This window comes from Tauraco erythrolophus, chromosome 2 (genome assembly GCF_009769465.1).
Source record: "Tauraco erythrolophus isolate bTauEry1 chromosome 2, bTauEry1.pri, whole genome shotgun sequence".
Taxonomy (NCBI): Eukaryota; Metazoa; Chordata; class Aves; order Musophagiformes; family Musophagidae; genus Tauraco; species Tauraco erythrolophus.
Window position 1 is genome coordinate 30,765,942 of NC_141466.1, and position 16,431 is coordinate 30,782,372.

Here is a 16,431-nt window from a genome sequence, read left to right on the forward strand (position 1 = left end):
CTTTTGAGCCCTCCTGCTACCTGAGTGGCTGGCATGCAGCTGGCTCTGAGGGCAGCAAGGCTTCACCTACATGATGGAGCAACCAAGGAGCTGCCGCCACCACCATCTCCGCCAAAGCACTGGAGTGCTGAACAGTATTTTGCGCCTCGGATGTGGAGGAGGAGCAGAGCATCTTCTTTCCAGTGTTTGGTGCAACTCTAACAGCTTCTGAAAAGACCCTCTCAAGCTCTTTAATGCTCAGAGACCTCCTTGGTTTTTAATGCTCCCTTTTATCCTCATTAGAAATCTGGGGCAGGAGCTAATCATTTTATCCCAAGTTAGGGGATGGCCTGCCTCCTGGCTTCCATCCCAGCCTGTGTCCATTTTGTTCCTGGGCAACAGCCAGTAGCTTATTTGATATATTGTTTCCCTAATTCCTGGCCTCACGCCCCATCCTAAATCAATGTCAGAAATGCTTCTTCCCTGTTTCCATTTCCCCCCTTACCCATGCACACTATTCCTCCAGCCCGCACATTTCAATGGTTGCCCCCAAACTGTGCTACAAGCAGAGATAGTTTTAGAGAGACAAAAAGTCACAAAACAAATGTTTTCTCAGTTGCAGAATTATCACAGGTGCCTAAGCTGTATGTTGAGTGCAGGAATAATTTTTTAACACCACGTTGGCAACCACTGCAAGCAATTGCGTGGTTATGGCCTAAGGAGTAACGGAGTGAAGCGGGTGTGTGCTTCTCACGGGCACTGGTCAGGGCTCATAGCTGTGCTTCTCTCTTCCTGGTAGCCCAATCCTAAAACGAAGCCCGGACATTACCAAATCTCCGCTGACAAAGTCAGAGCAGCTGCTGCGAATAGATGACCATGACTTCAGCATGAGACCAGGCTTTGGAGGTACGAAGCGTGCACGTTTGTCACTGTTCCTGTTTTACACTGTCACTTCTTTATACTGTAACATGCATTCAAGTGAACAAGCAGATTGACACAGAGCCTTTTCTGTCTCTCATTTTGTTATTTTGTATTGTGAATTCATTACATGCTCAGGGGGATAGGGGTGCAGGGAAGTAGCCTTCCTTGGATGAGCAAATAGCATACTCAAAGGCATGGAAATGTAATTACAGGTAATACAATATTCCTGGTATTCGGTGACGCTTTCTTCTGATAAACATCTGCAAATACACCTTATGTTTATTCCTGGATAATGGGGAAATTCTAAGATTTCATCTTACTATGGTGATGTGTGTGCATAATCAAATCTCATACCACACTTACTGATCTGGCCATTTCATTTATAACCCAAAATAAAATATTTTGACTGTTGTGTTTTAATGCTTGCTCACAGTTTTGTGGCTGTGTGCTAGGGTTACCTAAGCTTTCAGGGAAATGGATGAAGGAGAACACGTTTTCTTTCAGCCCATCGGATTAGAGAATGTTGTAATTTATCTACCCTTTCTGGCTGACAGATGGTCATTCAAATCCAGGATACCATTATATACTCTGATGGAAGAAGATTTTATTGCTAAATGCTCAATATACCAAATACCAGCATGTTCAATTAATTTAAAAAGGTTTCAGTTTCATAGCAGTCTGCTAATGTGAGCACTATTTATGTTGATAGATCTCTTGTACTGTAATTGCCAGAGGTATGTGAGGGGCTAGTCAAAGTCTGGAGGAGAAAAAAAGATTGAAATTCCTATCACCTGAGGTCACAGCTGAACCCTTCCCCTTCGGAGCCCCACACTAGGTGGCACATGCCTGTGTCCTGTAACGCATCCCCTTCTGTCACCCTGTCTTTTCCACAGCCAAGCACTGAGTGATGTGAAAGCCAAGTACATGGAGTAGCTCTCAGGGATGTTTTTGGCCGGAGAGGAGAGCGGAAGCAGTGCGGGAAAAATTTGGAGTAGCCCTCCCACATTGCCTTATCCGTGCACTGTTCCTCTTCATGTGAATGGATGCTCTACTGGGCATCTGTCTGGTGAGCCCTCGACTCAAGTGCTAGAGACAGGGCTTTTAAATTTGGGAGGGGTGTGAGCAGGATGGCATAATTAAAAGAGAAAGTCAGTAATAGGTCAGTCTCATTGCTGATTTTGCTTATTATTAGGAGGTTTTGCTATGAATTCAAATCATTTCTATTTTCAATTGGTTTACTGTTGTTTCTATTTCAGACTGAACATGTATTTTTCTCTCTAAGATGTGAAAGCCAGAGGATTACTTTGTCTCACCAAATTTATACTTTCTCAACTTTCAATTTTCTTCCCTCAGGCCCTGCAATTCCTGTTGGGGTGGATGTCCAAGTTGAAAGTCTGGACAGCATTTCTGAGGTGGACATGGTAAGAGTCACAGAAGGACTAGGGTCAGATGGGACTATCTAGCCCAAGTCCCCACTGAGAGCAGGACTGGCTAGAGGAGGCTGTGTGGGGTTTGTGCCTGTGGGGTTTGAATACCTCCACTCCACAGCCTCTGAGAGGCAGATTCAAGTTAGACCTGAATCTGCCGACGATTACTTCTATTGACCTCATGCTGCCATTTCATCTCCCTTGAAGCAGAAGGTAGAAATCTGACATTTTCTTTTCTCTAGGACAAACTGATACAACACTGCTAAGACTGTCCCAAAGGATATGGGTTTTTACATTTTCTTAAAAAGCGATAACATGTTTAAAAGCTCTGAGGAGACCAATTAATGTGTTAGTTTTAAGGCACTTTGATATACTACAGACAGCCTCACTTTGGCCATGTTCTAAGGTGGTCAGGGGCCAGCTAGGTCTCAGTCAGAAGCCCTGTAGCCATCCTGAGAGCAACACTGGTTCAGACTGGTAAGTCCTGGTCTCAATAGGGCAGCCAGAACAAGCTCGGAGCAGAGAGGTTTCTCCTGAGCCTGCCTTTAATGCATTAGCAGTCATATCACCCTGTATTTTCGCCCTGATGCTGAAGAAGGATTTCAGGGGCACGCAGGACTGATGCTGGTTCTCTGCACAGGCTGAATTCCTTACTGAGTCTCTGTCCTTTGTTTTCAGCCACACAATTAGTAATGTGAAAATAGTCAGTTTTTGAACGTTCTCGAAGTGACTCAGATTTTGGCCTTGATGATTTTTGCTGGAGGGGCTTATTTCATCACAAAGCACTGCTGAAAGTAAGGTGTGATTTCTGCAGGAGATTTTCCATGGGAAGATTTTACATGCATACATAACTTGTAAACAACAGCCTGTACAGGAGAGCAGGAGCACAGAGGGGAACGGGAGATGGCCCTGCATGTACATTGCAAGATCTGCATCAATTTTATTCACTGTTTCAAAACACAGAGCTTGTCAGACTTCCCTGTTAGAGCATCCCTAGAGTCTCTCAGCTGCTCAGCTTTTGCTTTGGAAGAGAGAAAAAAAACCACACCCCAATACAGAACACAAGGGTAACAAGAACATAAGGGCAACAAGAAAAACTTCTATAGATATGTCAGCGATAAAAAGAAATCTAGGGAAAATGTAGGCCCTCTCTGGAAGGAAACGGGACACCTGGCTACCCAGGATATGGAGAAGGCTGAGGTTCTCAATGACTTCTTTGCCTCAGTCTTCACTGGCAAGAGCTCCAGCGGCACAGCCCAAGTCACAGAAGGCAAAGACAGGGACTGTGAGAATGAAGAACTGCCCACTGTAGGACAAGATCAGGTCCGAGACCATCTTAAGAACCTGAAGGTGGACAAGTCCATGGTACCAGACGAGGTGCATCCGCGGGTCCTGAGGGAACTGGCAGATGAAGTTGCTAAGCCACTATCCATCATATTTCAGAAGTTGTGGCAATCTGGTGAAGTTCCCAGTGACTGGAAAAGGGGAAACACAGCCCCCATCTTTAAAAAGGGGAAAAAAGAAGACCCAGGGAACTACAGGCCAGTCAGTCTCACCTCTGTGCCCGGCAAGATACAGGAGCAGATCCTCCTGGCGACTATGCTAAGGCACGTTGAAAATAAGGAGGTGATTGGTGACAGCCAACATGGCTTCACTAAGGGCAAATCCTGCCTGACTAATTTGGTGGCCTTCTATGATGAGGTTACAGCATTGATGGATGGGGGTAGAGCAACTGACATCATCTACCTGGACTTATCCAAAGCATTTGATACTGTCCCACACGACATCCTTGTCTCTAAACTGGAAAGACATGGTTTTGATGGATGGACCACTTGGTGGATAAGGAATTGGCTGAATGGTCGCACTCAAAGAGTTGTGGTCAACGGTTCAATGTCCACGTGGAGGCCTGTGACGAGCAGTGTTCCTCAGGGGTCAGTACTGGGACCAGTGCTATTTAACATCTTTGTTGGAGACATGGACAGTGGGATTGAGTGCACCCTCAGCAAGTTTGCAGATGACACCAAGTTGTGTGGTATTGTGGACATGCTGGAGGGAAGGGATGCCATCCAGAGGGACCTTGACAGGCTGGAGAAGTGGGCCTGTGAGAACCTCATGAAGTTCAACAAGGCCAAGTGCAAGGTCCTGCATGTGGGTCGGGGCAATCCCAAGCACAAGTACAGGCTGGGCGGAGAATGGATTGAGAGCAGCCCTGAGGAAAAGGACTTGGGAGTGCTGGTGGATGGGAAGCTCAACATGAGCCGGCAATGTGCGCTGGCAGCCCAGAAAGCAAATTGTATCCTGGGCTGTATCAAAAGAAGTGTGGCCAGCAGGTCAAGGGAAGTGATTCTGCCCCTCTACTCAGCTCTTGTGAGACCCCACCTAGAATACTGTGTTCAGCTCTGGAGTCCCCAACATAAGAAGGACATGGAGCTGCTGGAGCGAGTCCAGAGGAGGTGCCACGAAGATGATCCGAGGGCTGGAGCACCTCTGCTATGAAGACAGGCTGAGAGACTTGGGGCTGTTCAGCCTGGAGAAGAGAAGGCTCCGGAGTGATCATCCAGCAGCCTTTCAGTACCTACAGGGGGCCTACAGGAAAGCTGGAGAGGGACTTTTTACAAGGGCGTGTAGTGATAGGACAAGGGGAAATGGATTTAAACTGAAAGAGGGGAGATTTCGATTAGATACAAGAAAGAAATTTTTCACTCAGAGGGTAGTGAGGCACTGGAACAGGTTGCCCAGAGAAGTTGTGGATGCCCCATCCCTGGAAGTGTTCAAGGCCAGGTTGGATGAGGCTTTGGGCAACCTGGTGTAGTGGAGGGTTTCTCTGCCCATGGCAGGGGGGTTGGAACTAGATAATCTTTAAGGTCCCTTCCAACCCTAACCATTCTGTGATTCTATGATTCTATAACACTTTTCAAAATGTTTTGCTCTTTCAACAAGTGTATCAAACAGCTCTGAAGCTTTCACAGAAAGCTCCAACTTCTCTGTGCTCTTAATCAGCAGCCACAGGGTTAAAGAGCCTGTGCTCGACCTCCTCCCATGTCTGAAGGAGGAACGTGGCTGTATGGCAGCACAGTTGGAGTTTGGCAGCCACCTCAGCTGCATGTCAGGCTCCTCTTACCGCAGTTATTTCAGCTTTTGGGTGGGCTGGGATATCTGCAGTCAACTGACCTGACCACTTGCAGTGTACAGCACGGTCGCAATGCTGGAGTGCACATTCTCCCCAGCCCTGGGGAGCCCCACACTTGTCCCCCCTGTCTCCACTGCTCTTGGCACCCAGACTGCCAGCCATGAGGACTCCGAGCTTTTGCCTCTCCCAGGATGGTTTCAGTCCTTATGGTTGATGAGAAAGCCTGTGAAGGTGACCAGAGAGCCTCTGAATAGCTTTGGGACTTGAAAGCAAAGGGAAAGAATTTAACATTTAGGATTTTAAAGTTAAAAAACCCAAAACAACAAACCTACTCATTTTTTAAGCAAACACTATGATTTTTGAACAACTTCCCCAGGTTTTTGAGTACTGCTCCAGCTCCTTGTGTAATGTGCTGCAAAACCCAGCAGCATAGAAAAAGTACTATATGGCCTCGGGTAAAAATAAACATTCAGGTTCAATTTTGTCTGTTTGTGAACTAATGATGGAGAATATAATTGAATATATCAATTCTTTTTAACTCATGCAGCTTTAAAGAAAAAGGCCATGGTGCTTTGCAAGTTTATTGCTTGCTTTTTAAATGAAGAGATGTCAGTGACAGAGATCTTCACTCTGTCCTAAGTTTAAGCTTGAGGAGTTAGATACAGTAATCTTTCCTTTTCTCCTACTTTCTATTTGCAAGAAAGTGGTAAAATATTAGAGGATGTTATAAAAATTTTGTTAGGATGTCACAAATCAGATTCTTCTTGTCCAATTGATTTAAAAATTTATAAATATCTATTATAGGCCATTGACCCTGAAATTAATAGAGCTTTCACAGGATGTGCGAGGTAGCTGTTTTATCTGGAGGAAAGATGGGAAGAAGGAAAAAACAGATTGTTACCCAAGATTGGAAATTCGTTTGCAAAGATAAAGAGAAGCTAATAGTGTCTCTGAGAAAGAGACCAAAAGAAGAGGGAAAAATTATACAGTGGTTACTTGGGGGATTTTCAGATGATGCATTATAAAATTTGTGGTTCCCAGTTTAATAGCCTAAAACAGTAAATAATTTCTAATGAAAGCTGAAAATACTTGATTTTTCCACAGCAATCATAAATGTAACTTTATGCAAAAAAAGTGAGGCATTGAATTCTCTCTGGAGAACAAATGTCTGTCAATTTATTACTGTTTAAAGGACGCATTAACACACAGGAGTCAATGTAAAAGGTTTCCCAGAACTATATATAAATTTGTATACAGGGAAAAGATGTTAAAGAACGTTATAGAATGGATCAAATTAAAAAGAAGAAATTACACAGTCAATGGCTTTGGCACCTTCAGCTGATGCAGTATAAAGCATTTCCAAGAATTATATTGGTGGCTAGCATAATAATAGCATAGGCTACAACTACCATATCACTTCTACTGAAAAAAGACTGCAGAAATACCCATATTTCAAAATGCTTGGAAGGTGTGAGGAATAAAAAATCCAAATGTCAAATAATTTCAAGAAACCACCTCAAACCCACCTGACTTCCTCTACCTCAAACACCAGGGCAGATTGGTCAGTCTTAGACGCTTTCCTTAGTTTATGGGCAATATATTACGTTACACTGGAAGATACCATGCTTATAAACACTTGTGTATGAGCTCATCTTCAGACATGTGAGGAGTTCCTTTGAAATAAGGAAAAAGGCAAACCCAAATGTGCATGCCTGCAGGGTCAGACTCCACATACAGCAGAGCTCAAAGTGAAGGCGCATGCCTCGGACCTAAGAGTATGATATGTGAGGACAAAGAACGAAAAAAACCCTATTTTGGTCAAATACTGAGTCAAAAACATTTCAGTGGCTGCGTTAGAGGAAGAGCTCCCACTGCAGCACCCTCCTCCGGCTGCCCAGGTGAAGGTAGTTGCTGGAGCAGCATGGAGGGCAGCATGGCTAGTAAGCACTTCTTCACTATCTGTTCCAGAAATGCACCAGCTTAGGGTTGAGGGATTAAGTGGTTGGCAGCGCTCTCCACCTCCCACTACCTCGGCACGTCTGCCTTTTGGTCCCTAGAGTGGCTCACAGGCATCAAAACACAATGCCTGCATTTCAGAGGTGGATTCGCCACCTGGATGGGCTCTGATTTCTGAACTCAGTAAGTCAGTCTGACCCAAGGAATAAACAAGCTACAGGCAGTCATGTCCCCTGCAGCCCAGGGAGTGGATGTGCCTTCAGGAACAGTGCTTTACAGCTCGTCATTTGTCCCAGAGACAAGAAGTCACTACTAGTCAATAAGGCGTTAAGTTGTGACACAAGCCTGTTTGTTGCAGGACTTCACCATGACGCTTTACCTGAGGCACTACTGGAAAGACGAGAGGCTGTCCTTCCCTAGCACCAACAACCAAAGTATGACCTTCGATGGCAGGCTGGTGAAGAAGATCTGGGTCCCTGACATGTTCTTTGTCCACTCCAAGCGTTCCTTCATCCATGACACCACTACAGACAACGTCATGCTGCGGGTCCAGCCAGATGGGAAGGTACTTTATAGCCTCAGGTAAAGCTGCATTCCATCAATGCAAGCTATTAGTGGAGTGAGAGAGAAAGTGGTTTAATTGATTCCTGTATTGTGTTTTTGCATGACTTCATACTAAAAAAAAGCTGTAAAAAGGGATGAATGTGCCAAGTGTGCACCGACATTTGAGCCCTGGCGTGAGTTCGTTAAGTGCCTGTCGCAGGAAGCCAATTTCTCTACCAACATTGATGGTTCCACCAATGTCCCTTCACCTCGTGCAGGACGCAGCAGCCCCTTGGGGCAGCTCACCGGGGGACCAGCGAGCTGTGGTTCCCATGGATTACTGCTGAAGAGGCAAGGCACAATCTAAGGAAGAGGGCAATGTCTGGCTTTAAACAGAAGTCCAGAGCAGCTATGATTATCCACTTCACTACACAACAAAGTCTCTGGGCCTAGCAAAATGTGCAATTTCTGTTCTTAGAGGTAATTATGATGAAGTACAAATTATACCGACTGTAACTTTAGCTTTATGATAAGCTACAAAACAGATGGAACGTCCTTCAGCACAGGAAGGGAAAAGCTTCAGAGCGAAGGTATGTAGCTCCTGGTGACTCATGTGTGTGGCTAGAGCAACCCAAACACTTGACTTTGACTCTTTCTTCTTTTTACTCACATTTCATGTGAAATGCATGAAAGCTCCTTGAAGGGGACATTTTGAGTAAACTTTATGTTGTCCTCTAGTTTGAAGGGTGATCCCTACCCTGGCCTTCTCCCTTATCTTCCGACTCGTTGATCAGCTTTGAGAAGAACATTGCTGGCCTAAGTCTGAACATTATTAAACTAGGATTTTTTTCTTTCTAGTAAGTAACACTTCCATACTTGGAGATGCTAAGTGGGGAACATCTGTCAACCTCCAAAAGAATCTAAAATCAGTGCTTCTATTTTTCTTGGCTGCAGCTCCATTCAGTTAGAGAACAAGTATTGCCAAATGACCCATAAAATTCTATTAGAGAGGAAATTGCTGTACAATGTTCTGATGCAAGAATGTTGACATTACCTCAACAGCAATTAAATAGCAAAATACATGATAAATAAACAAAGCATCACCTCATAGATAATGTATTCTGAAGGACAAAAAAGAAGGAAAATCTGACTGATAGAGGTCAACAGCAGCAAGAGGCATAGATTTAACTTCAACTAATGATAAGTTTTCATAACATATTGCTTGGAAAGGCTGAAGGTCTTTAATGGTATGTTAGACAGCAACCTTCAGAGTGGCAGAGGTACATTTGAGCCTGCCATGAGGTGAGGAGATCAACTTCTCAGCCTGCTGAGATGTTTTATGATTTTATGAAAGGAAGGCAAGGAAAGCAATTCTTGATTCCCTGCGGGATATCAGTTTGACAAGAATTTTCTTGTTCTCTAATATTTTTATCTTATTGTTCATTGGAATTCACAGCCTGAACAGTGTCTATCTTCTGATTATTAAAGCTTTTTCTTCACTCAGCATATTAGACAAGGTTCAGGTGTTCCTTAGACCTTTGCAAAGTTTGCTCAGGTCCTTAGTTCAATAAAATGACAGAAGTTCAGCTGTAGCATGCATGCCTATATACACTTTTGTTTAGCTGCATGATATCAGTCATCTGCGTTGCATGCATTTATGGTTGTCTAAGGAAGATGAGAACAGAACAGTATCAAACTACTCAGATCCTGCCACCCACAGTCTTGTGCTTAAACAACTGTCCCGCACAGAATGGTGGTGCACATCTTGAATAGCAAATTAAGAGGGTTTCCTTATTTTATTCAGTGACAACTGCAGGTTGGAGTGCTTTATGAATGCTGGGAAACTATGAATGCTGGTCTCCCCTTAAGAGCAAAAAGGTTGTTACTGACTGACTGCCTTTGCTGAATGCCTTCGCCTGTAGATTAATTGCTGTCTGCTTTTTTAAGATTCTTTGTCTTCTCTTGTCTTGGAAACCGTTGTACACATCACTGGTATCTAAACAACAAATCTGAGCCAAGTACTTTCACTCAAAGACTAAATCCAGATAGGAAAGCAACATCAGGGGGAACCTGCATATGAAAAAGAACTGCTAACATAAGGGACTGCATCTTGTGTTTATCATTATGTGAGACACCTGTCTAACATTAGCCTTGCTATAATTCATTAATTCTTTTCCAATTATGATTTATACTTCTATTTTCATTTACTTCCCTAGAGTTAAAGCCAGTTGAGTCAAGATTTATGGATGTTTTCAGTGCAAACACAAAATTATGCTATTAGAAATGAGATAATCAGACTATAGCAAGATTCGAGCTTTTGATTGATGGAGCAGAGCATTTCAGTGATCTCTCTTGCTTACCAGCTCCAGCCCTAACTCGAGGTACTGCCTGTGCCCTCTGGTGGCTGATACCCAGAGGTGATCACCGTCTTCTCATTGAGCAGCTGGAAACTCACAGTGTGTGGAGAAATTACCTGCATCCCTCAAGGCACTAGGATGGCTTTGATAAATGTAAATTATTTTATCGTACAAAACATCTGTTGGAAGGACAAATCTCTGTGGAGAGAAGTTTGCTGATAGTCAAAGAGGAAAAGGTGCCCTCGCTGCTCTTTTCCATTTTCTTCTCCATTATTTTTGTCATCTAGTAGTAATTTCTAGTGGCCTAGCTTTCCAGTCATCTTTTCCAGCAGTAGTTTGCTGAGAAAAAGAAATAGCTTTAGCTTAAGTGGAATGGCTTTAGCTGAACGGAAGGTATTTATTTTCAGTGGACTGTTACTGTCCAGATAGTTACTTAATAAAAACCAAAACTTACAGCTTAACTATTTTTCAGTCATATGAGAGGAAAAGTTTTTAATGGGCTGATCTTTATTATTCCTAGAGTCACAGTAACGGCAATGTGCAACATGGATTTTAGTCGCTTTCCCCTGGACACACAGACTTGTTCCCTGGAGATTGAAAGCTGTAAGTAAAGTGGAGGCACAGGGAGGGTAGCCAAGGGCTGCACTCCATGGGCACTCAAACTTGTTTAATTATATCAAGAATTATACCAATAATGAAACTGCTGCCACATTCATGGGAGCTCTAACCAAGGGCAGCAGACTTCAACACTAAGAAAAACTCCTGCCCATATTTTTTTGCTGGAAGTAGACGATATTTGCATCAATTAAGTGTTTCTAAACACCAGCTGAGAGTGCTCTCTTGGCAGTGTCCCTGAAAGCCAGCCAGGCTGCCCCACTGCCACCTTGTCCTCACAGGACCCTGAGCCGCTTGCCTGCAGGTTGGCAGTCCCCGGCAAGTCCACCTCTTGCCCAGGTGCCCTCAAACACATAAATAACTGGGCCTGTGCCCTTTGTGTGCACCATCTGCTCATCCGTGGTATAGAAACCATGACAGGGCAGAAACATGAGTCACCTTCCTCTTACATTTTTTACACCTATGTGAGATAAGCCCAGCTTATACCCGCACATAGCTCCTTTGTCTCAAGTATGACACACACATGAATTGGCTGGATTTCATACCGAGGCATTTTAACTTGTAGCTTTTTAGGAGCTTTTTATTCTCCTTTCTAAGCTTGCAATAAGGAATTTGTACTTTTAATTCTGTTTTAATATATTTATGTGCAATTTTTTTCTCCCTCTCTGGGAAACATTGTTACAAAACCCCATCTGAAAGGATTAACATTACTATTAACGTTTCCACATGTGTTAAAAACGAAGACCTGTAACATTCATGTGTGCATCACAGGCAGAAAGTTTACCCCAGAGTTTGTCCTCCCACATGCCACAGACTGTTAATAGCCTGTTCCTCCTGTCATAGCTGAAACCACGACACCACTTTACCCCGAGTAGTTTCTTTCCTGTAAGTCTCCTTTCCTTTATTTCTGATTTTAGGATGATTATAAGGGAAAGTTTTTCAAGTTCCTGTGTGGTGGGTTACCTGACGTGCATATTATGTGTGTGAAATTATGTTTAGACAAACAGAAGGGTTTACAAAACACACCAGGCCTGAGGGCTGTGACAATGAGCTAGTCCAGTCCTTGCCACAGTCATACCCACTATCCCTGCAGCTCTCAGCTGGGCGATGAAATTTGGCCTTTTCAGCTAGGACCTCACAGGTAGCCTGGAAGGTGTGTGGGCACGCCCTGGGCTGTGGATGCAATAGAAGCTGGCTCAGTGCACTGCACTGAGGTTTGCTCTCCTCCCCTAGATGCCTACACTGAAGACGACCTCATGCTCTACTGGAAGAATGGGAACGATTCCCTAAAAACAGATGAGAGGATATCGCTCTCCCAGTTCCTGATCCAGGAGTTTCACACCACCACAAAGCTCGCCTTTTACAGCAGCACAGGTGAGTACTGGAGTGCTTGCCAGGGAGTGGGCTGGGGAAGAAGAGGTGCAAATCGTTCCTCTCCACCTTGGCTGTGGAGTATCGTTTATTGGGAGGTCTCCCTGTGGCCCTGCCTCTCTTCCATGCCAAGGCTGCTGTCCCTGACACACTTCCCTCTTGATGGTTATGTAGTCTTGAAAGGCAATCCCTCTTCAAGATCACACCAAGCCTTAACATGAATTAAACACTCCAGGTACACATGTTATCTTGTCTTCTCTGGAAGATGTAGTCCTGAGAGGCACTTTGACTTTGATAGTTGGTTCAGTAAGGAGTCTTCTCTGTAAACTGCAATCATCTGTGGTCATTAGCTGTGTTTTGCTAAGCAAATGAGGTGCTATTCCCCTGACACAACATCATCTTCTCTGGAAGTAGTTTGATGTTAGTGTGACTTCTCTTTTTCCTTCTCTCTGTTATACAGGGTGGTACAATCGCCTCTATATAAACTTCACTTTACGTCGACACATCTTCTTCTTCTTGCTCCAAACCTACTTCCCTGCCACCCTCATGGTCATGTTGTCCTGGGTTTCCTTCTGGATTGATCGTCGAGCAGTTCCTGCTAGAGTTCCGTTAGGTAAAAACAGTCTTGTAGCCAGCAGACTTACGAGATAATTGCTGCAACTGCAGCCTTGACCATCAAGACAAAAATCCTGTGCCAGGCACTGCCCCTGCATTGTGGCATGGAAATCAGCTATGCCCCATGTGTGTGTCTCCTGCCAGGGACTGGCCCTGGTACCTGCTCTCCATCTGCGGTGCCGAGAGAATTGCCTTCCCTGCTTGCACAAGCGCTAGCTGCATGCGGTGCAAATCAGAGAGCAAACATCCCCTCTGCTTTTGAGGCTGTTAAAAGAGACAGGGCACACATAGAACCAAAGTGTCAGTATCCTTCAGAGACTTCAGTGAGCAAGAATGTGAAAATTAGGAGCCCTGACAAAATTTCAGTTTATGGAGTTTTGCTAGAGGAGGGAGGGTGGGGGAAACAGTCAGCTGAGCTGTGTTGTTCAACTTGTTAAATTAATTTACAGTGCAGCGTGAGGGATTCAGCTTCCCCTTTTGCAGCGTCTTTCAGCCAGATAAAGCCATATGTCAGACGAGTCACCATGGGAGCAGAACTATGCTATGGATACAAACCTTCTTCTAAAGTGAATGCTTTTCCCTTAGCAAAGTGCTGTTTGTATTTTTGCAGACTTTGAGCCCAAACTTGCTTCCACTTACTCCAGGCAACACACCTCAGGATTTTATTTGTTGTTAAAATTATGTTCCTCAGTGGAGAGAATATATAGAATCATAGAATCATAGAATGGTTAGGGTTGGAAGGGACCTCAAAGATCATCTAGTTCCAACCACCCTGCCATGGGCAGGGAAACCCTCCACTACACCAGGTTGCCCAAAGCCTCATCCAACCTGGCCTTGAACACTTCCAGGGATAGAGGTGTAACAGAGATGGCACGGGGCAGTTATCCATATCTGTGTTTAGAAACAGCATCCATTGCCTTGAGACATCAGTAAAAGGAACATCAGTGTTTGGGCCATAGCTTTTTGGGAGATGTAGACACTGCCTTTAGCAGTACTTTTTAGCACCTATATACTCCTGTGAATTCAATCCTTTGTGCTTATATACCTAATCTCAACTTTCAAAGGCATCATTAATGTGACATAATTAGCTCCTTAAATAAGAGGGCCACAGAGCCAGGATGACACCGAACTACAGGGGCTCCTGCCCTTGCTGATGTGCTCCTTGTGCTCGCCCATGGTGTAGCGTGGGGTCGCTTGCCCTGTGGAGCCCCTGTTGGCCTCTGCTTTTGCTCCAGGCACAGACCAGGCTTGGGAGCTGGCTGGTGACTTGTGTGACTTTCCACAAAGCAGGACTTCCCAGGAGCAGAGGAAAACACAGGCCTGGGGAACCTGGTGGAAGCAGGAGGAGACAGGCTGAGCTAGTGCCCATGCTGTGAAGGGGTTGAACTATAAGCTGAGATACTCAGAATCATGGAGTCATAGAATAGCCTGAGTTGGGAGGGACCCGCAAGGATCATTGAGTCCAACGCAGTGTACTTGTACCCCTCCAGGGACTGTCCTGAGCCCAGAGGTGGGTCACAGCCAGGGCAGGGTCAAAGTGCTGCTGCCTGTCTGTGGGATGGGAGGCTGATGGTGTGGTGGGGAACCTGGCTAGCAATATCTTGAGACCAGAACTAGAGCTGTTTTCACTGAAAAGACAAGAAAACCCCAGTTGAAATCAGGGCTGCCTGATTTCACTCAGGTAGTGAAACCCATTGCCCAAATGTGAAAGACAATACTGCAACGTAAATTCAGATGTCAGGAAATTGTTAACAACAGCTGTATTTGCAATGAAGACTGGTTTGAAAGTGCCTTATGGGCTCTCTGCTGGTGTATTCCCAGGGATAACCACCGTGCTGACCATGTCCACGATCATCACTGGGGTGAACGCCTCCATGCCCCGTGTTTCCTACATCAAAGCAGTGGACATTTACCTGTGGGTCAGTTTTGTGTTCGTCTTCCTCTCGGTGCTGGAATATGCAGCAGTGAATTACCTGACTACGGTGCAAGAGCGGAAGGAGAGGAAACTCCGGGACAAGGTGAGCTTTTCTATCTCTGATGTGGCTTTATGCCCCTGGGAAAAGGTGTGGCAAATGTCAGGAAATGTTCAGAAGTTTGCAACCACAGCGTGATGCTCTCAGCTGCCTGGGGAGAATGCAGTGTGCATGCAAGACACCAGCAGTGAGGCATTCCTGGTTATAAAGATTTGCTACAGACAACCCACACCCGCACTCACTGCTCTTTCTTCAGTCTGAGGGCACTCAGTCCCTCCATATATAGCCCTCCACTGCCGGTAGAAACGGGACAGGGTTTAGGATTTTACCTTTAAATATTTTTTTGTGCTGAAGATCCAAGCCTGTGAATAGCACCAGATGGATACTGTGCTTTGGGTTTCAGATAACATGGCAGATTTCCCTCACCTTTTTCCAGGCACAGTCTGAACTTACACACAGAGAGGTCCAAACTTCCCCCTTCCGCCTTTGTTACATCAAATTATAACCTAAGCTCTTCTTTTCAAATGGGGCAAGCCTGATACATTCCTCCTTGTGGGTTCCCTCTGCCTTCTTCTCGGATTTTCTCAGATGCAAGGTCCGGGTCCAACCTTTATTTACGCCCTGATAGCTATGCTTAAGCCACATGAGCTTTTCCACAGACAGCCCCTTTCTGTCCCTGACTGTGCTGTGTCTTGCCAACATGGAAATGGAGAAGCAAAAAGCTGCTGCCCAGCTCCATCCTCTCATTCTCCTTTTTGTGCCTCAGCAGCCTGAAATCCCCAGGCTTGTCCCCTCCTCCGCTTTTGTAAGGAGAAAAGGGACGTCTGTCTATGTCTGGACACAACTCAAAACCACCCTGCGCTTACCTGTGTCCACAGCTTCCCTGCGCGTGCAGCCTACCTCAGCCGCGGCCCATGATGATGGACGGCAGCTACAACGACGGGGATGTGAACGAACTGGGGCACTACGTGTCTGAGAACGGCGACAAACAAGACCGGATGATGGTGCAGCTGGCACTGGGGTCTGAGAGGGGCTCGGGCAGGAGGAAAAACCAGAGATACGTCAGTATGCGGATCGACACGCATGCCATCGACAAGTACTCCAGGATAATATTCCCTGGTGCATATATTCTATTTAATTTGATATATTGGTCTATTTTTTCGTAAATGTACATAACTTCTGTAGTCACAGAGCATTGCAACGTTAAAGGAAAGCACCGTCTCATAGGCTAACAGAAAGAAAACGAAGAATTGTTTCAATTGGAAGGAAGATTGATTTCTGTTCAGGATTTAAATTGGTTTTTTATTAGATGCAACTTATCTGTGGCATAAATAATTGTGCAAGTTTCACATTTCAGCAAAATATAGGATATACAATCTAAAACTTTATACTTATTTAAAGTTGTGCTATGTTCCTTCTTGTGCCTCAAAGGCCACTGTAAACTATTTTAACAAGTGACTATAATTGCCAGTTGCTTATATATGGTGCATCCTCCATTTTGTGCCCCTGAGATCCTAACTCTGCAAGTACCCGAGTGCATGCAC

At 44.9% G+C, this 16,431-nt stretch overlaps 1 protein-coding gene across 2 annotated transcripts in view; it reads left to right on the forward strand.

Moving 5' to 3' along the window:
• The window catches only part of LOC104383614 (gamma-aminobutyric acid receptor subunit rho-1), a 32,856-nt gene extending 16,803 nt beyond the window's left edge, over nt 1-16,053 (forward strand). For both annotated transcript variants that reach the window (XM_086608201.1, XM_086608202.1), the window contains 8 exons: nt 779-885; nt 2,254-2,321; nt 7,772-7,995; nt 10,834-10,916; nt 12,162-12,302; nt 12,760-12,912; nt 14,736-14,932; nt 15,766-16,053. In XM_086608201.1, the coding sequence (XP_086464327.1) occupies nt 779-885; nt 2,254-2,321; nt 7,772-7,995; nt 10,834-10,916; nt 12,162-12,302; nt 12,760-12,912; nt 14,736-14,932; nt 15,766-16,053 (1,261 nt within the window). The remainder of the gene's footprint in view (nt 1-778; nt 886-2,253; nt 2,322-7,771; nt 7,996-10,833; nt 10,917-12,161; nt 12,303-12,759; nt 12,913-14,735; nt 14,933-15,765) is intronic.
• The last annotated feature ends 378 nt before the right edge of the window (nt 16,054-16,431 follow it).